Raw genomic sequence first — 23,234 nt, forward strand, 5'->3', positions numbered from 1 at the left:
TGAGTAAACTAGATATAAATAAGGCTGTGGGACTTGATAATATATCATCGCATATTCTGAAGGAATGTGCCAGAAAGTTGACACCTGCCTTGACATATTTTTTTAATACGAGTCTTGCACTTGGTCAAGTTCCTAAAGAGTGGAAGGAGGGCAAGATTGTGCCACTTCATAAAGGAGGTGATCGAACTCAAGCATCAAACTATAATTACTTAAATTAAGGGGATATTAAATCCCACATAGTTTTAAAACCGAATAAGAAACTCAAAGATAGGAATCAGAGAGTTTCTTGCCGAATATAGTAAACTATAAAGTATCGGCGAACACTAGCGTTAGCCAATGCAAGTGATTGATCCTAGTACATAGTACAATACTAGTCAACTCGTTGCAAAGGTGGAGGAAGAAGTTCAGATCGCTATTCTTAGGTATTTTCCATAATGTAAAAACACATTTCCTAGGAAATGTATGCTGTTATTACATTATGGAGGGAGGTCACTACCCAGACCGGTTTCAGCCACTGATGAAGCCTCATAAAAGGCTGAAACCGGTCTGGGTAGTGACCTCCCTGTTATTAATATGCTGTTATTACATTATGGAGGGAGGTCACTACCCAGACCGGTTTCAGCCTTTTTTGAGGCTTCATCAGTGGCTGAAACCGGTCTGGGTAGTGACCTCCCTCCATAATGTAATAACAGCATACATTTCCTAGGAAATGTGTTTTTACATTATGGAAAATACCTAAGAATAGCGATCTGAACTTCTTCCTCCACCTTTGCAACGAGTTGACCAGTATTGTACTATGTACTAGGATCACTTGCATTGGCTAACTCTAGTGTTCGCCGATACTTTATAGTTTACTATATTCGGCAAGAAACTCTCTGATTCCTATCTTTGAGTTTCTTATTCGATTTTAAAACTATGTGGGATTTAATATCCCCTTAATTTAAGTAACGTTTTCATTGCCGAAATGAAGCTTATTAGCTCTTTATACTTAAGTATCAAACTATAGGCCTGTCTGTGTGTCAGGTGTTGTAGTTAAGTTGTTGGAGAAGCTTGTGAAAACTAGGATCCAGAGTTGGGTTGACAACAATGGTATAATCTTTGGTGGACAGCATGGATTTGCTAAAGGGAGTCATATTTTAGTAATCTACTTATTACAATAAAGTGACTGCTTCCTTGGACAGAGGAGAAGGATACACAGTAATATACTTGGATTTCGCAAAAGCTTTTGATAGAGTACCTCATGATAAGTTGACAGTCAAACTAGATCAGATGGGGTTGGATATTAGATTAGTGCATTGGATTGGAGACTGGCTATCTGATAGGTATCAACAAGTTGTGTATGGGGGTGCGATATCCAGGAAAAGGAAAGTCACTAGTGGAGTGCCTCGGGGGTCTGTTTTAGGGCCATTACTATTTAACTTGTATATTAATGATATTTGTGAAGATTTGGATGGAGATATTCAGTTGTTTGCAGATGATGCAAAGTTGGGACGAACCATAAAGAGTAGTGAAGATGTTGTGGCCTTGCAAGAAGACCTGAATAAATTGAGTGATTGGGCAAGCAAATGGGGATGTGAGTTCAATGTTGCAAAATGTAAGGTTTTAAAATTTGGAAAACAAAGATAGGATGCAGAATTTATGCTTGGTGAGAATATATTATTGGAAGTAGAGGAAATAAGAGATCTGGGGATGATAGTGAATAAGGATCTAAAATTTAGGGGACACATCGCCAAAATTGTGAAGACAACACAAAGACTTCTGGGAATGATGCGGAGGACACTGATGTGTAGAAGTAGGGAGATTCTTGTTCCATTGTATAAGGCTTTGATTAGGCCACACATGGACTATTTTGCCCAGATTTGGTCACCGGGTTTTCAGAAGGATGAAGAGATGTTGGAAAGGGTTCAAAGGCGACTGACTAAGGTAGTTTTTGACCTCTGGAATGTTGAATATGAGGAAAGATTGAGAAGATGTAATTTGCAGAGTCTAGTGGAGAGAAGGAAGAGGGGAGATGTGATAGAGACCTACAAGTTGGTAAGGGGTTGTTATAAGATCAATGGTGGAGAAGTTCTACAGAGAATAGTGGGAGATCAGGGGAGAACCAGAGGTCATCCCTGGAAACTGTATAAAGGGGGTGTGAGTAGGGGAGTTAGAGGCAGGTTTTTTTTGTGCAGAGTTGTGAATGATTGGAATGCCTTGCCTGAGAGTGTGGTGTCTGCAAGGAGTTTGAGTGTGTTTAAGACACGGTATGATGAGATGTGTGTGATAAAAGGACCTGACAGATGAGTCTTTGACTCCATGAGGGCTTGTTTAATAATAATAATAATAATATTGTCATATGTAACATTTTGTTCTTCTAAGGCAATTCTAACTCAATCAATCTAGACCTTGTTCTTCCTCTGGGTATCTTTCCTGCCATCTTGAGCAACAAATACCTTTCCTCACCCATTCTATTTAAGCGGCCATACCACCTTAGATTAGCTCTGCTGACACATTCTTGAATGCTAATAATGTCTCGAGTTCCTTTCTAATATCTTCATTTTTAATATGATTCTGCCATGGATAACATCGGTTCACTCCCCTAATTTTTCTCAGAACCCTCATAGCAACCATTCATATGCAATCCACCAACTACATTTTGTTCATCAAACTCACTCCATACATCCACAAAATAATAATTATACAGGTATCTCCATGGAGTCACAAGACTCACTGCAGGAAATCCATTATTCACACACTAGCCATCATTCACATAACCTGTCATACCTCCCTGTAAACTCATTCATTGATGAAGCACCCACAAACACCTCTGGCAACCATTTGATCCATTCACCACCCTTCAAGCAAAAATTCTAGTCCTAATCCTTGCTAACCACACTCTTACTCAACTTCCACTGGTGATCCCCTTGTTCTCTCCCCTCTTGCCATATACTGAAAAGTCTTCAGTGTCAATCCCATAAAACCCCTTTAATAACTTAAATGCTTCTATCATTTCTCCTCTTTTTTTGCCTATCAGTTAATTTTTGAAGCCTATAGACTCAATCTCTTCTCAAGAGAGCATTCATAAACCTGCTGTAGATCCTCTCCATAACTTCTTCATCCCCATGGAATCTGGGAGTCCAGATCTGTGCACAGTAGTCCAGATATAGCCTTATTAAAGCCTTATATATAGGAAACGATAACCTCCCTCTCTCTCTCTGCTTGTTAATGTGCTCTTCAATGACCACGTAATCTGATGTTCTGTTTTGGTTACCTTCACAGTGTGCCCTCTAAACTTCAACTCCCTGTCCACAATCACATCCAAGACCTTGACCTCATTAGTTTCATGCAATTCAGTTCCATCAATACACAGCTTCTGATCTCTTCCCATATGCTTCCTATGGCTGTTTTTCTTAACTCATTTCTATCATATTGTGGCAGCAGACTTGCAGTCTTTGCTCTCTCACTCTTCTTATTCACTTATGCAGCAACTCTTTCATCTCTTTTTGCTTACCACAGTTGTTTCCTATCAGATCATTTGTACCTGCCAAAATAATCTTCTCTTTCACTTTGCCTCACTGCATCTTAACAGCATCACTAACCTCCTTAATCTTTGTCCTGAGAAATATGATTTCATGTTATATTTCTTACTCTTCACACACTTCAGGCATATATTTTTAAAATCGCGTTCTACACATGCGCTCATCAGTCTTTGCTGTCCTTTGACAAATCTTTCACCTTTCTCAGTGAGTACATCTCATTCACAATATAGTAAAGAAAATCTTGTAAGTTGAATTCTTGGCATTATTCTGCTTCACATGATCATCATAATGAACAGTATACATAGTTCGACCCATTAAATAATGAGATAAAATTCATATAAAAATAAAGAGCAAATACAGGAAGTGGAATCATTTATTTATAGTATAATCTCTCCTTAACTCAATGCAATGTCTATCATTTATAAAAAAAATTTTGAAAGCTGCTGGTAGGCATCTAAAGGTACAGCATTGATTTTGGCAGTCACACACTTCTGGGTGACCCCCATTGAGTCAAACTGACATCCTTGGAATTTCTTGTTCAAATTTGGAAGCAAAAAAAATTTCCTTTGGAGCCAAATGTGATGAATATGGCAGGTGTTTGAGCTCTGTGGTGGTTTTGGAAGTGAGAAACTTTGTCACATTTAACATATTGTACAGGTTCATTGTCATGCAGTAAGTTAGTTCATTTGGTACTGCTCTGTGTCTGTATGTTCACTGGGCATGTACAGATGCCGTATGGTCACTCCGATGCTTGGTGATGTGCATCACCAGGCCTTGCCATGTAGTCCTGTTGTTTGCTTTTCTGGAGGCCTCAACTTTCTGTAGATCAGTCACTCCATTCACACCATCCATCCATCTCATTGATGGTCTACCCCTTCCTCTTTTTCCAGGAACTTTATCTTCTATTACTGTTCTGAGAAGTCCCCCTTCCATCCTTTCAATTTGTCCAAAATATTTTAACTTTCTTCTGTCAATATCCTTAAGGAGCCTTAAAGTTCTACTGATCTTTTCTAACATCCTTTAATTTGTATGCCTTTCAGTATATCATATCCTCAGCCTTCTGTAACACCACATCTCAAAAGCAGATATCTGTTTCTTATCTGACTTCTTTAGATTCCAAGTTTCACATCCATAAGTTGCTGTTGGAAAAACAACTGCATCCAAAATCCTCAACTCTGTTCCCATGGAGATAGATCCATCCTTCCATATTTTAGATCTCTGATTGTTGTTTTAGCCATTTCTAACCTTCTGACATCTTCTGAACAGTAATTCTTCACATTAATAATGGATACCAGGTACTCAAACTTGCTGATTTCCTCAATTCTTTCTCCATTAAGATACACTTGTTTCTCAAGAGCTTCTGTTTGCATTTCCTTTCAGAACCATAATATTTGTCTTGCTTTGTCCTGCTCTCTGTGCAGTTGTTTGAATGGTGATGTAGCAATCACTGTTGATGAGCTTATGAACTTCTTCATATTTTCATTGTTCCAAATCAAGACATTCCTTCCTGTTTGTGGATTGTCTTCTATTGAGTCCCTACCATTTTGAAATGGTGCATATCACTCAAAATCTCATGCATTTCGTTGGCAGTCATCCCATACACCATTTTAAGATCATTAAATTTTTTGAAGTGGATTTGCCTACTATAAAATGAAATTTTATCCTGTGGTTCTAGTTTGAATTTTTGTCACAAGGCACAAACACCATCTCACTCAAACAATGTCTGTGTGAGAGCTATCATAGTGCACATATCATAGCTAATGGATCTATCATAGTGCACATGTGCTCTTTGGAAAGAGCACTCTCTGGCAGTTAAAACGAGATAGTATTTTATCCAACTCTGTTTACAGTATGCTCCTAATTAAAATTTGTCTCATTATTTAACTGACATAATGTGTGTATAATACAAGCAATGGTTTTTTGCTGGGTTTTTTGTTTTCACTCTTTCTTCCTAAATAACTACACAAGCAACATTTAAAAACAAACAAACAAATACTCATAAAATAGTAAGTTACTAAATATGAATCCAATATCACCAGTTATTTTCTAAATATGTTTAGGCTTGCAGCTCCAAATATCACTGCTTCAATCTAGATTATCCCTGCAAAAAACATACTGTTGAGGAACATGCTATTGTAAATTATGTAAATATGAACAACATATCATTGTAATTTTTTTGAATTCCTAAAGATTTAAAGTGCATATTAAGTCATTAGGCCTCACTTTGTTCAGTTTCTTGTCTACTTGGAATGCAATTTGGATCATTTGCATTTCCAAATGATCCAAATAATAATAATTATTAGATAAGAAACTACATCTTTTCCTTGGAAAACCTTCAACTTCATTAATATTATTAGCAAATTACCAGGAAGTCAACAGACTTGTTGCATGAGGTCTCACTCGCCAACAGTGCATCTAATCACCTTCATTCCATAATACATTCTACTCATCCAGCATCCATGTCTCTATTACATTATCCTTTTCTGGTTGTACACAAAACAGTGCCATTTACATTTATTGTGTTAGTTCATTGTCTCAGGAACCTCTGCAAGGTGTCCTCACCCTCAATGGAATCCACTGCCTAAATTTTAGTATGCTAGTCCATGTGTAGACTGATACTCTTGTATCCCATCTTTTGTGGTGTGCCCTTTGAGCATTATGCCTCTGTCAAATATCAATCCCCATATCCTATTGTGCAACAAAACTACTTTCAGACTGAATTTAATGGAATCATTAAATATCCTTTATTCTTTATCAGTTGAATTAACCTTCCATGATATGAGTCTTCGGACTCCATGGAGGATGTATGATGATAATAATAATATTTATATCTCATCACTGCGAGCATAGTTCTTTCAATACAGTATGTAGTCTGCACACTAAAATGCAAAGCTGTGCATTTAAGATTACAAGGGTAGCTCATTCATTCATTCAACCTAAAATTCTTTTTGAAACTTTCTGAAGGGATGACATCAGCATCACTCCTTATACCTCTCCCCAGTGTGACATCATCAGCAAACAATTAAATATTTCCTGTTAATCCTTGAAACATCATTAACAAATAAGTTGAACAGTAGCTTCCCAAGAACAGAACATGTGGCACCACATGGTTATCTTTCTCTTTTGGGATGTTGCCTCCAGCTTCCAATGCACATCTTGCTGGCATCATCCAGAACTGATCTATTCCTCCTATTTTGTTTTCCATCCTCATCTCCTTCAGCTTGTAGCACAACAATTGACTGTATGATCACGATTCTAGTAGCAAGGCTTATACGTTGGTCAGACATAACTGGTAATTAGTTTACGGAATTAACAACGCATATAAAGTATATTAATTAAAGGTAACTTTAATGAATAACTTCTATATTTCGGCAACGTCACATTGCCATCTTCAGGAACATAAAGATATGGTATGTGCACGCAGGCACTAACACAAAGCAAATGAGGAAGAAAGCAAGAAACATTTGCTTTGTGTTAGTGCTTGCGTGCACATACCATATCTTTATGTTCCTGAAGATGGCAATGTGACGTTGCCGAAATATAGAAGTTATTCATTAAAGTTACCTTTAATTAATATACTTTATATGCGTTGTTAATTCCGTAAACTAATTACCAGTTATGACTGTATGGCAATATATTAATTGCCTTTTTTTGAAATTCAGAAATCTCACTGCATGTGAGACTTCCCTTATTCTGCACATTGTAACTTTTTTCATAAAATTTAAGTAGATTGCTAAAGTGAAACCTATGCTAATTGTTTTTAGATGATGAAATTCATCTGCAACCTAAAAGCATTCATAAGCATCCATGCTCATAGTAGGATTTGAACCTAGCTTGTTTGTTGGAGAGCTGATCCACTATCCATTTGGCCAACCAGACTGGCAACTGTAACATTGTTCAGCATAAATGCAGTTGCAAAATTTTATTTTAGATTTTAAAATGACAGTTAAAATAGAAATTATAGGCTTTTTTTTTTTCCCTGTTTGTTATGGATCAGTTTTGTGATTTTGCTGTTTTAAAAATGTAACAAATATTATTTTGCAAATCACTTTAACATCATCTTTCCATCTCACAAATTCACAGAAAAAACAACTACAGTAGGAACATATTCCTACAGGGGCAAATTCTCCATGCTTGCTGCACAAACTCATTAATTGAGAAAGAAGTAATATTTATTTGTTAATAAATGCATGCATTTTTAAGCATTCCATTTAGGCTTTTATTTTTGTAGAGACGTCTTAAGCTTGCACGGCAATAATTGAGTTTTGCATTGTGTATCAAAGGCCAATGCTTATTCGTCTAGTCAAAGCTACCTTGGTTTGCTCGGTTATCGGAGCTTCCAGGCCCTCGCTGTAGCACTGTGATTTAATGCGCGTGCGCATAGCCATTTCCGCTCCCTTCACGTCATCTTAAACACAGGCCATACGCAGTCAAAGTAGCTCTAGCCATTGAACTTCAGCCAGCCTTTACAAGTGTGCGTGTTGCTTGGAAAAATTAAGTTACAACCAACTTTTTATGATGATGTTATTGACCAGTTCATAAAGAACTGTAGGGTAGAATTTGTATTCAAGTAGCTAAATTGAAAAAGATAGAATATCATTTGTAAAATAAATGTTGTATTTGTATGATTAAATGTACATAAATTTCTAAATATATAGTTTTAAATGGTCAGTAATTCATTATTCCGCTAATCAGACTTCAATCACACCTCTCACTTCCTGAATGATAACAAGAGAAAGCATGAATTTCAAGACCAGCATTTGCCCCTGGGAACATACAACTATTTTCACCTGCATGCCATCTGTGACTGATACCTTACATGCACAGCAACATTAAACTACAAGAAGGCAACTTATTTCTCCTCTAGTTCTGCCAACATTTAGTAACTAATGCTTTTTTTTTTTCTTTTGGCAAGAATTTCTGAGAAGCTGTTATTGTTGTTTCTTTCCAAACTATGATGTAACACAAAATTTTAAAGTTGAAGTAATCAGTGACTATGCCAGATTTAATTTAGAAGTTGGTTTTCAGTCACATTACCAAAATCTTGTCTTTTGTTATTTGGAATTAAAATTTTATTGTCTTCCTAGGTTTTTAAATTCACTGAACAGAATTAATTGATACTGATATATATTTGAATTCTTGAAATATCTATTATGCATAATAATTATAAATTTTAATTACCAGCTGCTTTGATGTGTTTAAGATCATTCATGAAGTTATCAGTACTCCTGAATTAATATTTGAGGTAAGCACTTTTAATTATATACTTTAATATCAGTTTGGCATTTTATCTCACACTGTATAAAGCAGGTAATTACCAAAATCTTCATAAAACTTCATGTTAGTATTTGAGTTTTCTAACGTTGTTGCTTATTATGAGTAAGGCAAGCAAGTATCCTTTTATTGCACACTGATGACAATGAATGCAGTTGGAAATAATCAACAATTATATAAATGCCAGTTCAGCAGCAGCATATGGATTATTTTAGCAGATATACTGTTTTAATTAAATCCAACCTTAAAACTTTATTATTATCATGCATTGAGGATTTTAGTGAATCTGCATTTATGGAGCTATTCATAGTTCATTATGTTTGGCTGGTTGAGTAGCATTTCTGCTTTGCAATCTGCAAAGCTATCTGAAAGTCCTTAGGTGACAAATGAAATAAATATTATTTTATTTCAATAATAAAAAAATACTAATAAATAAAATAAGTACACTGGATACAATCACTATGGTTGCTGACAGTCCATTTCTCTTTATTTTCATTTTTCAAAAAAAAATAAATATTTTAGCACTTTTTATGCATGCCAAACCTTAATATTGCTCTTTGGTTTCAAAAACCCATATTTGAATCCATCTGGGATGATAAGAAGCTTTATAAAGTATTATTATTATTCGTGACACCTCCAAGGGGTCCGAAGACTCATTGTGGGAGGATGCCTACTGAGGACACATTATCCTGGCTGACTCATGTAATTTTCTTCGCCTGGGTTTCTTGGGAACCAGGAGGTGATCAAAAAGATTCAGAGATGAGTGACCAAGATGGTGACAGGTCTGTACAATACTCCCCACGAGGATAGGTTGAAGGTTTGTAGGTTACAAAGTTTAGTTGCTAGGCAGAAAAGGGGGAACATGATATAAACTTTTAAGATATTAAAGAGGTTTTATAAAATTGATGCAGGCAAAATTTTTCAATATATGACAGATAGTCAGGGAACTAGAGGCCATCCATGAAAATCGTGTAAGAATGTGGTTAGTAGGGGTGTGCGGACCAGATTTGTGAGTGGAATAGATTGTCAGAATTGGTTGTGAGTTCTACCGTAAGGGGCAATCATCTTGATTGTTAGGGGAGTGGCATTCCCCATGGTCCCCTAGCTGGATCTATCCTCTTCTTCCTCTACTTTGAGGAAGATCCACTCACTTTAATCTTTTCTCTAAGGCCTTATCAGCCAACTCTTCTTATTTTATGACCCTTATGCTATTAGAGTTACTCAAGGGCCATGTGGTCTTTCCATTTCTGGCCTATATCTATGTCCCCTCTATAAACTTGTACTATAATTCTACTCTATTCTACTATAATCTACTCTTTTCCCTTCAATATACCCTATTCCTCCTATGGATTTAAATTTGGAAGAAGGCTAGTTCAGAAACCCTTAAGGTAGTAGCCCTACCACTGGACTATCCATCTCAGGCTAGTCACCTTACATGGAGAACATTATTCTACTTTTAAGCCGACAGAGAAAGGTAATCAGAATGAATCTATGGAAAATGCCCCTGGAATGGAAATCTTCATTCTCACGTTGAACGCCACTTTCACAGCTATCTGGTGCTACCTTGCAAATATCACTATTCATACCTCGCATATCACTATTTTTACATTCTCACTTTCAACAACGATATCACTCTCACTACCTGAAACACTCTTTAAATCCTCACATTCCTTACACTTTCTGCACACATTCACTCCACTATTCTTGTCTAACCAGACTCCAACCACTCTCCTCAAAGCATACATTTCACAAACGGTGCACTGAATAAAATCCTTTAAATTAAAATTTTTAGACAAAGATGGCAACCTGGACGCCATTGTATTCCTCCTTATCGGCGCCTCCATGTGCACAAATAATCGTATCTATCAAGTTACTAATTGAAACAGCTCAGAAAACACACAAAAATCACCCAGACATGCTAAGATACGAAAAGTGAATAATACTACGTAAGATTCAAGCAAATTTACCAATTATTACTTAAAATAATACTTATCTGTTCAGGAGCTCTCTATAAACACTACACACCATGTGGCCCTCTAGTGGCTAGGGATCAATATGTATAATAAAATAAATAAAAATGATTATTTAATATTACTAGGAGGCTTACATACAAGAATTGGAAACATGAAAATTAATAATACAGGAATGGTAAAAAATTGATCAACTTTGTAGTTTATAACCTTAAAATAACAAATTCTTTCTATAACCATAAAGACATACATAAATATACTTGGGCAGCAAGAGGATGAAAATCAATATTAGATTATTTTATCTTAAATGAAAAGACATCAAAATTCTCTTTAAATGTTAGAGTTCACAGAGGATATGAAATAAGTAGTGACCACTTCCTTGTTAAAGTTAAATTAAGATTACCTCCTAAATGGCTACAAATAACAAGAACAGAAAGAAAATTTAACCCGGTGAGGTGAGAAAATGTAACAAAAGTGATAAGGTGAGGTCCCACAGACTCACCCAAATAATGTAGTGTATTATAGAAATCCATATCTTTTTAATCAATATTAGATTACATACTGTTTAAGATTCTTCCTCACAGTCTTATTCTGTATCAGACTCATGGTTACTAACTAATTCTAAATCAATTTCACTATTATCACTCCGCTAAATGGCTCCTCGTCTGTCAAAGTGTCATGTATAAGTTGACATAACCTCTGTCTTCTTGCTCGTAACTCATCTGGTAAAAAAAATATATTATTTTCAAAATACCCTCTAAATATTTACGAAAACGTATTTGCTTATAGTTGGTATGTAAAAATATAGATGACAAAGCAGTAACGATAATATTTTAGTAGAATATACATGAAAACAACTTACGTTTTGGAAGTAAATATAGTCACACTTTTGGTAAGGTGGAGTCTGGTGGACTCTAGCACACTTTACATCTCTGCACACTAAACTTGCTTGCGTGCAACAGCTTGTCATCTATGGTGTCGAGTAGCATTACGGGAGTGTAAGCTATACTGAGGCATGACTCACTGCCATGCGTTGTTAAAAAGTTAGTCAATTTAAAATCTTTGGGGTCTGTGACACCAAAGATTTTAACCTTACTAACGCCAGGTTAAAGATTTGTTTATAAAACTAGATTATTAAATGACACAAATATACAAAGGTTATTAATGAAATTAACCAATACGTAGATAAAATAAAACAAAATGAAGAAATAGAAATAGAATGGCTTAATATAAAAATGATACTAAATACAGCAGCAAATGAAAGCTTAATAAAGACCAAAAAAATCAAAAAGAAAAAACCGATGATATCGAATGATACAATCAATGAAATAATCAAAATGAAAAAAGAAGCCTTTCATAAATGGTTAAGCAGTAAAATATTAGAAGATGAAATAGAATGTAAAAGAATAAGAGCCATAGCTGAAAGAGAAGTCAGAAAAAGACAGAGAATCATGGAAAAAATTTCATTCTGATTTAGAACATGATTTATATAAAATAAGACCCAGTGTATATAAGAGTTTGAAACACTTAAGTACAGATACTAAAGAAAACAAAATTAAACACCGTATTGAAATTAGAAGAATTTCTATACAGAATTGTGGACAGATAAATATTTCAAAAAAGATAACTGGCAAACATTTAATGAAAATGACAAGGAAATAACTAAAGAAGAATTAGAAATCAGCCTGAAAGAAACAAGAAATGGAAACCTGGAGAAGATAAGTTAGGTTCAAAATTATATAAATATGCAGGAATAAGGTTTAAAGAAAGACTCCTATAATTTTAAAATAAAATCTATTCAACTAGTAACCCCCCCCCCCCATTAAAATGGAAAAAAGCAATCGTGATCCCTATCTTTAAAAAAAAGGTAGTAGAGATTACCCTAAAAACTATAGAGGTATAAGTATACTAAATTCCTGTTACAAAATATATAGCAGAATTTTAAATAACAAACTAATAAAATATTCTGAAAACATTATTTTAGAAGTACAGAATGGATTTAGTAAAGGATGATCATGTATAGATCCAGCCTTTGGCCTAAAATTAATAATAGAGAAAAGAAGAGAATACAATTTAGAAACACAAAGCATTTGACAAAGTTAAAAGAAGCATTTTATTTAACATATTAAAAGAAAGACAAATACAAAATAATATTCTAAAAGCTATCATAAGTATATATGAAAATAATCAAATACAAATAAGATGAAATCATGAGCTATCATATACGAGGGAGATAAACCAAGGAGTCCGACAGGGATGTCCCTTTCAGTAACTCTTTAATATTTATCTAAATGGAATAAAAATTTCCATCAAGGTATTAAACTTTCTCCTACTGTGAACTTAAACACTCTCCTTTTTGCCGATGACCAAGTAATAATTACAAATTCTGAAGATAACTTACAGAAAGATATTTTAAATCTAAATGAGATAGCCAAAGATTATACCAACAGAAAAATCCAAAACAATGGCCTTTAAAGGACAAGATCCAGTAAGAACTAAAATAATAACAGATAAGATTTTAAAACAGGTGAATTCATTTAACTACCTAGAATGTATGATTACATGTGAAAATGAAAAAGATATAAATCTAAAAATTGCAAAATATTTAAAAATAACAGGTGTAATTAATTAACTCTATATTTAAACCAAACCTAGTACAATAACAAACCAGAATAAAAGTATACAATACATTAGCCCTACCAGTCCTATTGTATGGAAGTGAAATCTGAGCAATAAAGCATAAAGACAAAGATTAATAACAGTTTATGAAGTGAAATGAAGTTTATGAGAAACTGCAAAGTATATTCTATTTGATCACAAAAGAAACAAAGAAATTATGAAAGAATTAAACCAGGAATCAGTAATAGAAAAAATTTTAAAATATAAACATAAATGGATGGAACACGTTGAAAGAATGAAAACAGAAAGATTACCAAAGCAAGCCTTAAATTATAAACCATTAGGAAAAAGAAAACCAAGACGTCCTTTAAAGAGATTCAATGATGATTCTAAGTCCAGAACAGGCCACTCTAGGCCTAAATGCTTGACAGGCATGATGATGGCTTTGAGTTCCCTGATGGTGAATAGATTCAAGGAGATATATGATAAGATTTGTGTGTATGATAGGTGATTTGGGTCTCCTGCAGTGAGTCTCCAGACTCCATGGAGATGCCGTAAATAATAGTATTATTATTAAAAGAGACCTCCAGGGAGTCAGAGACTCATCAAGGGAGGCCACATATTACAAGCACCAGCTATCATACTTGTTCCTGAATTCATTCATGCTGCTTGCACATACTGACATCCAATGACAATCCATTCCAATCACACACCACTCTGAGAGAAAAATCTAAATCTCACCTCCTCCTTTTTAGCAATATTCATTCTCTGCTTCCAAGTATGCCCTCGTCCTTTCCCCACCCTCCATAAAATAAAATATTTCATCAACTGAAATTATGATATCATTTTTACCACTCTTTTGCACTCTCTCCACTGTATCAGAATCACAACAGAAACCAGGAGACCAGTCCTGCACCCAATAGTCCAAGTGAGGTCTTATCAAGGCCTTGTAAAGAGGCAAAATGACATCCTTATCCTAACATGTCAAAGTTCATTTCAGCATTGCAATTATCTTTTGAGTTGTATTTGTAATCTTTGCTATGTGGCACCTAAACTTCAAATTCCTATCTGTTAACACTCCAAGATCCCTGATCAAGCTAAAGTGCATGACTTTACTAACATTTAACTGACATCCCATGCCCACAATTCCAGCCTATTCAAATCATTCTGTAAGTATTGCATATCAGCCGCATTCCTGATTATTCTACCTATCTTTGCAGAACTTTCCAGATCCTCCTCTCCTCATGCAAAATAGGAAATTATGACCAACTGAAGATTATACTGAGTTCACCACAATGGTATCAGTTGCCGGATGGGAAAAATATTAACAATGCATGGGAAGCATTTAAAAAATACTTCAATGATGCAGTATCAGAATGTGTCCTAAGAAGTTCAAGAATAAATAGGGTAGGAGACAAATGGATGCATAATCTTATCAAGCAAGAGATTCATAAGAAAAGGGTGATGTGGAAGGAATACCGTGTGCATAAGGATGATGTCCGTTATGAAAATTATAAGCAGCAGGCCAGAAGAGTCAAGTGTTGTAAGAAAGCTAAGTCTGAGCAAGAAAAGAAACTGGCTCTGCAGGCTAGAGATAACCACATAGCTTCTTCCCTGAATCAATCAGCCAATCATGTTTTCTTGAAATTGTGCATCTGGATCTCCATGGTTTTATTCTTTTCAGTAGAAAAATCTGTATTCTTTATTTACTTTCATATGCATATGTTCATTATTTACATATTCTGTATTCAAATTGTAGACTTCAATAATTATTCTCTAGCAATAAAATATCTAAATAAAAATGCTTAAAATATTTATTATTATTATTATTATTATTATTATTATTATTCCTGATACCTCCAATTTCAGCAGCAGAATTTATTCTTTGGACATGAAAATTTTTGTGTTGAGATACTACCAGTGTTGACTATTTCATATTTCCAGCTGAAGAGATTTTATGCCTTTGAGAGATATGGTAGCCATAATCCAAATCAACTTCAGCTTAGACTATGCTTTTTTTGGCTAACTGTAATTATTTTAAGCAGTCAATGGAATCTGCAAAATAGTCTCAAAACTTAATCACAAATGAATGAATGGCAAAGTTACAAATGAACAAGATTCTTCTATAGATGAGTGAATAAATTATTTTTAAAGAGAGAGAGAGAGAGAATTGGAATTCTTATAATTGTGAATTTCAAGAGTTCATCTCAAGATTATCTATCTGCCAGCCTGGTTGACTGAGTGGATAGCATCTCTGTTAACTAATCAGTGGGTTGTGGGTTCAAATTCCACACAGACATGACATGGATGTTGTGTGGATGTCTTTGTTTTTAAATTTGTTAATGAGAGAAACAAATTTCACTGCCTGGTGAGACCACTACCCAGCTTATTGGAGGCCTAAAGTAGCTTGAAAAAGTTCCACGTTTGATCTCTAGACCAAGATTTTTTGATTATGTAAAAAATAAATTTAAAAAATATTAAAAATAATAAAATTAAAAAAAAATCTTAGCTAACTATGGTACTTTAGGTTCACAACCTTTAGTGCATGAGAGTCACATAAAAAAAGTTTTATAATATATGCAATTAAAATTAAGACCACAGTTAAAACAAATTATGATATTTATAAATGTTTGGTAATGTACACTACAGGCCACGTGTAATGTTATTGAAGATTTTCGGTCTGATGGAGTTCGATATCTAGAACTCAGAAGTACTCCAAGGGAGGTACCTGGAGTGATGTCCAGGCGCAGTTATGTTCATTCACTGATAGCAGCAGTTCACGCATGTAAAATCAAAGTACCTGATATTACTGTCCGTTTGTTGCTTTCTGTTGACAGAAGAAATGATGTGTTAGTAAGTGAAGAAATTGTGAAATTAGCAGAAGAAATGATTTCTACAGAGGTGGTGGTTGGTGTTGATTTAAGTGGAAATCCATCTGTAAGTACTCAGTATATTGTACTATTTTTAAAGTAGCATTTATTCTTGCATTGCTTACCTTGAAATCTTGTTTATCTGTATAATATATTATCTCTTATGCTAATATTACAGCTAAAAGTAAAACCTTAATCTTTTTCCAAAACACTGCTCTCAAACACAAATGATCACTGTCGCCAGTATTATATATTTTTGGGAAAATACATTTGTCATTTTTGCCACCAAAGAAACACTCCCTCTCCCCCCTTACTCTGAAGGATGAATCAAGGATGTCCTCCTCTCTGGACAGTGTGCATGTTATCATTGAGCCTTTTTGCAAATAGTATGCAGTACTTTGCTCTCCAAATGAACCACATCTGAAAATCAAACTATCAACATATGTGTTTCCACATATGTTGATAGTTTGAAGAGATGAAAACCATATCATGTACATAGACATAGATTATATATATTTACATGCCTTTGATTCAGAATTAAAATCTGGAGATGCCATTGGCCTGTGCACATGAAGGTGGAGAAACAAAGCTTACTCTCCAATCAGATGCATGTCAAATGAAGAGCAAAAGTATTTCTGGGCATCCACCTCAGCAACACTTCAGGTTGTAATATATGCTGGACATAACTGCACAGCCTCTTAAAAAAAGCTAGGTAAATGGAACAGCATATAGATAATTTTATTGTTCATATGGCTGATATTGTACATACTGTTTCAGTCATCTGGGCCTGTCACACTGTTAAAGTACTAATCCTAACAACTCTCTCCACCAGATCCAAAATGCGATATTTCCTGTAAATATAACCAACTGCACAACTTACACAATAGTCTATCATCCACAACAGGAGAGGCTATAGCCACTCAAAAATAAAATAACATCATTCTTGACATTTTTTCCTCTCACAACTCATCAAATGAAGATGTATTCATTCTTAAGCAGATTCTGAACATATCTGCCAGACAGAGCTGTCTGCACTCCTCCGAAAGGATAATTTGCTATGACATTTCGCAAAAGCTTTTGAGAGAGTACCTCATGATAAGTTGACAGTCAAACTAGAGCAGATGGGGTTGGATATTAGATTAGTGCATTGGATTGGAGACTGGCTATCTGATAGGTATCAACAAGTTGTGTATGGGGGTGCGATATCCAGGAAAAGGAAAGTCACTAGTGGAGTGCCTCGGGGGTCTGTTTTAGGGCCATTACTATTTAACTTGTATATTAATGATATTTGTGAAGATTTGGATGGAGATATTCAGTTGTTTGCAGATGATGCAAAGTTGGGACGAACCATAAAGAGTAATGAAGATGTTGTAGCCTTGCAAGAAGACCTGAATAAATTGAGTGATTGGGCAAGCAAATGGGGATGTGAGTTCAATGTTGCAAAATGTAAGGTTTTAAAATTTGGAAAACAAAGATGGGATGCAGAATTTATGCTTGGTGAGAATATATTGTTGGAAGTAGAGGAAATAAGAGATCTGGGGGTGATAGTGGATAAGGATCTAAAATTTAGGGGACACATCGCCAAAATTGTGAAGACAACACAAAGACTTCTGGGAATGATGCAGAGGACACTGATGTGTAGAAGTAGGGAGATTCTTGTTCCATTGTATAAGGCTTTGATTAGGCCACACATGGACTATTGTGCCCAGATTTGGTCACCGGGTTTTCAGAAGGATGAAGAGATGTTGGAAAAGGTTCAAAGGCGACTGACTAAGGTAGTTTTTGACCTCTGGAATGTTGAATATGAGGAAAGATTGAGAAGATGTAATTTGCAGAGTCTAGTGGAGAGAAGGAAGAGGGGAGATATGATAGAGACCTACAAGTTGGTAAGGGGTTGTTATAGGATCAATGGTGGAGAAGTTCTACAGAGAATAGTGGGAGATCAGGGGAGAACCAGAGGTCATCCCTGGAATCTGTATAAAGAGGGTGTGACTAGGAGAGTGAGAGACAGGTTTTTTTCGTGCAGAGTTGTGAGTGATTGGAATGCCTTGCCTGAGAGTGTGGTGTCTGCAAGAAGTTTGAATGTGTTTAAGACACGGTATGATGAGATGTTTGTGAGATAAAAGGACCTCCTAGATGAGTCTTTGACTCCATGAGGTTTTGTTTAATAATAATAATAATAATAATTTGCAGCTGTCAACATTTTAGCTAGATACTCAGCAGAGGTGTATAGATGTATATAGAATTATGTGTTAGTTGTCTGTTGCTTTAAAGATTTTCCTGTTTATCATATCACAACAGGTAAAATAAGAGAATACTTTTTACCAATATTTTGCCTCTAGTTACTAAGTCATTATCAAGATTATGGCAATCAATGCAATTGCTATGAAACACTACACAACATGGAATTGAATAACACTGATATAATTTCATTTTTGGGTTATGATGTCCTGATTCCACTGTCTGAGTGGTGGATTTTGTGTTTATTTTTGGAAGCTGATAACAGTCTCCCAAATCTTTCATAATTTTTTGCAATCAAATGTATTTAAATTATAAGAATTTTTGTAAGACGTGCTTATAATCCCAGAATCTTTTTTTAGGTTTGATTTCTCTATATACACAAAGAGTGTCAATCACATTGTCTGTTAATCTGCTTTCTATATTGATTCATAAATATATAATTTTGGTATTCTTCTAAAGCTTTGTTTAACACATCTGCCAGAATGTCCATATATATAATTTTACATGTGGTGCATCGTCCTGGTATTCATAATGAATGGATTTTGTCTTTAGGAAAGTGAATACATGAGGACAATTAGAATATTGGTTTAAAAGTGGTTGGTATTTATTATTTTTTGTATTCTTTCAAATATCCCCTTGATGTAAAGGACTTTATACTGTTTTGTAGTGGTCTGCATATTATTAGGATGAGGATGGAATATTAACCTTTTTATTTTTGTAGGAATATAACATTACTAGTGAAACTGTTTTAAGATATTTAATTTTTTTTTTTTTTTTTTGGAATATTGTTGTCATTGGAGCAAATGGCTCCAGCTTTCTGCTTTAGTATCTATTATCCTTATGGTGCAGAATGGTTTACCATATGCATCTTGCACTATATGATGCAGGCGGTGATGATGCAGTCGATTGGTTGCTTGCTTTTGATTTATGGCTGAAGCAACTAAGGCTGTGAGTCCCGTGTATTATGTCTATAAACAGTGTGCATTCTTCTGACCAGTTTGCCATTTTGTAGAATGAAAAACCCTACTGCCTGTTCAGTCAGCTAGTCTAGAAACAGCAAACATTTGGTTATTTTCATTCTCTGTCATTGAGTTCTAAGCTGTTTGCTGAAAGATCGGTTTATTCAATTCTCCTCTGACATAGGTCACTTTTTTATCCATTTTTTTTTCTTCTTATAATAACACTGGCCAACAAAAAAAAATTTTTTTTTCTGCTGATTATGATCTGACACTTGTTTTTTACTAATTTGGGTGCTCTGATTTCAAATATCAAACCCATTTTTCTCTATCACGTCAGGTTTTTCCTCTGTGGCATTTTCTTTTTGCTAATTTGTAAGTTTTTCATAGTTTTAAGGAGGCAATACTATTTAGAGGATCAAAAAAATCGATTTTTTAATATTATTTTCTGAAAGTATGTACTTTTAAAAATCTGTTCCTAACTTTTTATCAAGACATTCGAAAAATTCCCGAAGATATAGCCTATTATTCAAAGCGGTGCGCAGATCAGAATCGGAGCGCGCACCGCTCATGCTTGTTAGTAAACGAATAAATGCGTAAGCACCTGCAACGGCACGTACTGGCACTTTGAATGCGAGAGAGGCCGATAACCGACCTAATACATTTAGGTGATGAAAAGTAGGCGATGACAACTGCCTAAAACATTCCCTGAAACTCGTGTAAGTAAAATTGTTATTTTTTAATAAATATTCTTGTAATTTTTAATGAATATTGTTAAGTAGTTATGTATCTAATTATCGGCCTCTCTCGCATTCAAAGCGCCAGTACGTGCCGTTGCAGGTTCTTACGCATTTATTCATTTACTAACAAGCGAGAGCGGTGAGTGCTCCGATTCTGATCTATGCACCACTTTAAATAATAGGCTATATCTTCGGGAATTTTTCGAATTTCATGTTAAAAAGTTAGGAACAGATTTTTAAAAGTACATACTTTCAGAAAATAATATTAAAAAATCGATTTTTTTGATCCTCTAAATAGTACTGCCTCCTTAAAACTATCAAAAACTTACAAATTAGCAAAAAGAAAATGCCATAGAGGAAAAACCTGATGTGATAGAGAAAAATGGGTTTGATATTTGAAATCAGTGCACCCAAATTAGTAAAAAACAAGTCTCATATAAAAGTCAGCAAAAATTGTGTTGGACTGTGTAATTAGTGTTTTCTAGTATATTACTGCTGATTTACATGTTTTTATTACATTTGGTATATTTCTTGATGTTTGTTGAAGTATTGCACTATTAAACTAATGCCATAAAATTACTCAAAAAATGCCCAAGAACAGTAGAACAGCAATAAAGAGGAATGCTAGTCTAAGTAATGAAGTTGAGAACAAACAAACTTGCTCAAGTGAACAGAAACATACCAGTACTAAAACTAATGAGGATATTGAAAATGAACTAACTTTCAAAATCGGAAGACTAAAATAAATTCTTAGATAGATGACAACACAGAAATTAGAAAAAGATGAGAAGCAGTTGGAGAGGCATAGGAAGGACAAGAAAGTTAAGCAGCAAAGGGAGAAACAACAAAGCACTAAATCCGGTAAGATATTATTATATAACAAAAATCAGTTTATCTTCATTTATCTTCGAGTAAGGAGACTGCATATCTGAATGAGAATTGACTTACATTCAGGGAACATGACTTGTATAAAAAAAAAAATAATTAAAAAAAAACTAGAAAAATTAATTACATGTGAAAGATGTTAAACAAACTTTGACAGTCTAGTACATATAAACAGAGTGACAATTCGTCGTCTTTATAATAAGATAATATAAAAATATCAGAATAAAAAAAAGGATGTTATTTGGTGTGATTCTGTTACAAAAGATGCCATTAATGACTTTATTACTGTTTCAAAGTTTCCCAGTGCTGAAATTAAAAATTTAATGAATGCAATTGAAAAACAAAAGAAAAGAGATGGTAGTTCTTGTAGATACAAACATTTTAACCAGTGATAAGTATAGTATGAAAGAGGATATGATAGGATTGCCAGAAAAAGCAAGAGTAAAGAGTGAGAAAATGAAAATCGTTGGTCTGCTAGCAAAGTATGTTAGTATTGAATTAAGAAGGGCTAAGGTGGCAAATGATTCAATGCATAAGTTTTGTAGAAGAAATGGCTGTGAGTTTTTGAATGTATAGAGTGAGTTTGAGTGAAGAATAGATTTATGTAAGAGGAACTGCTTGCACTTTACTCAAAAAATATTGCCAGACTCCTGATACCAAATATGCATTTGGTATCAGGAGTCTGGAGAAATTATTTATTGATATGAAACCTAATACAGATAGTCAGGGAAACTAGATCATGATGGAAGAAATGGCGAGATGCATACAAGCAACTAAGTTATGCAAATGTGAATGTTGCAGATATGCTTAATAATGAGGTGATTATGATGAAAGGATGATTGTGTGTTCATTCAAATTGGATTTATTATTTTTATTAAAAATAACAATCTCATATACAAAATTCAGCCTGCATTACATTACAGGGATTTCTCTCCATTCAGGCAAAGAGTTTATGCACACGTTGATTGTTCAGTGTATTAATTACATTCTTGAAGAAAACAAAGTCAATTTTAGAATCATTATTCATTTTTTAAATATGGTACTAGTCCATTATATAAGTACTTCCTATATAGCACAATTGGAAGAAAAAGGGAACATTGCACCCTTTGATTGGAAAAGACCTGCAATTCAATTCATCATGAAGATGTTGCAATTGCAACATCTTCATGATGAGAGAAGTCTTTACATGTGCTTTTTCAAACGGAAGTAGCAGGGTTTTTCATCCCACTTACAGAAAATTGGTTACGAGCATTCACAGACAAAATACACTGTTGCCATTGATGGTAGTATCATTGTTGTTTGTAGTTGGAGAGTTAAGCAGTAAGTGAGACAGTGAGGTGTGTAGCAGAGTAGTGGAGAGTGTCCTCCTGCAATAAGTTCTTGGAGATGTCCATTTGTTTTTCCATTTGCCTGTCCACAAGTCAGCAGCTTTTCCAGATTTTAATTTTACACCACAGGCTTGTGCATATTATGCGCTGTGAGGGTTACTTTCATTTCCTTGTCATTACATATTATGATAGTGAAAATCATCAATATTTGTAATAAATTAATCTGCAGATGTGGTTTTAGTATGTTGGTTTGTTCAATGTACGGTGTACTTAAAAAATATTCTTATATATATATATATATATATATAAGTATAAGAATTGGTAAAAAAAACTATACATATGGACAAATACAAACAAAAAAACTGCAATTTCCATTTTTACAAAATATTTTTTACAAAGAAAAGGATTATAAAAAACATCAATTAGAACAGAGGAGATATTATAGTTCTGGATCACTATTTTCATTGTCCTCCATTCCATAGAAGGGTACAGTAGAGTTTCATTCTTTATTGAAGTGAGTTATTGTTCCTCTTTTCCTGTGGCAGTAATATTCAAGAAAAAGCCTGCTTTGTAGTTTCCTGCATAAGGCCCACGAGATGTTTCTCCAACATGGCGATTGGTGGATGTCATCTCTTGTGCATCAAAGGTAAAAGCTATATGTGATGGCCTTAGTGCAAATGAAGAGAAGTATAGGCAAATGATAGAGGCACTCCAGAGCATGTGTGATAACTGTGTTATTTCCAGACAGGTGAGATGTGTGTTTTGAAGTATGGGATGTTGTAGAAAAAAAAAAAATATGACTCTCATTTGGAATTATGTAGCTTAATTGG

General features: G+C 34.6%; 1 protein-coding gene across 5 annotated transcripts in view; it reads left to right on the forward strand.

The window, feature by feature from the left end:
* Positions 1–23,234, forward strand: part of LOC150098221 (N6-Methyl-AMP deaminase-like) — a 129,776-nt gene that overhangs the window by 56,037 nt on the left and 50,505 nt on the right. For 4 of the 5 annotated variants that reach the window (XM_090406091.1, XM_090406094.1, XM_090406095.1 and 1 more), the window contains exons 3-4: positions 8,706–8,766; positions 16,034–16,321. In XM_090406091.1, coding sequence (XP_090262217.1) covers positions 8,706–8,766; positions 16,034–16,321 — 349 coding nt within the window. The remainder of the gene's footprint in view (positions 1–8,705; positions 8,767–16,033; positions 16,322–23,234) is intronic. The other variant, XM_090406096.1, reaches the window with a different exon arrangement.

The sequence above is a fragment of the Typopeltis vanoorti genome, chromosome 16 (genome assembly GCF_054136105.1).
Source record: "Typopeltis vanoorti isolate ZY-2024b chromosome 16, IOZ_Tvanoo_1.0, whole genome shotgun sequence".
NCBI classification, from domain to species: Eukaryota; Metazoa; Arthropoda; class Arachnida; order Uropygi; family Thelyphonidae; genus Typopeltis; species Typopeltis vanoorti.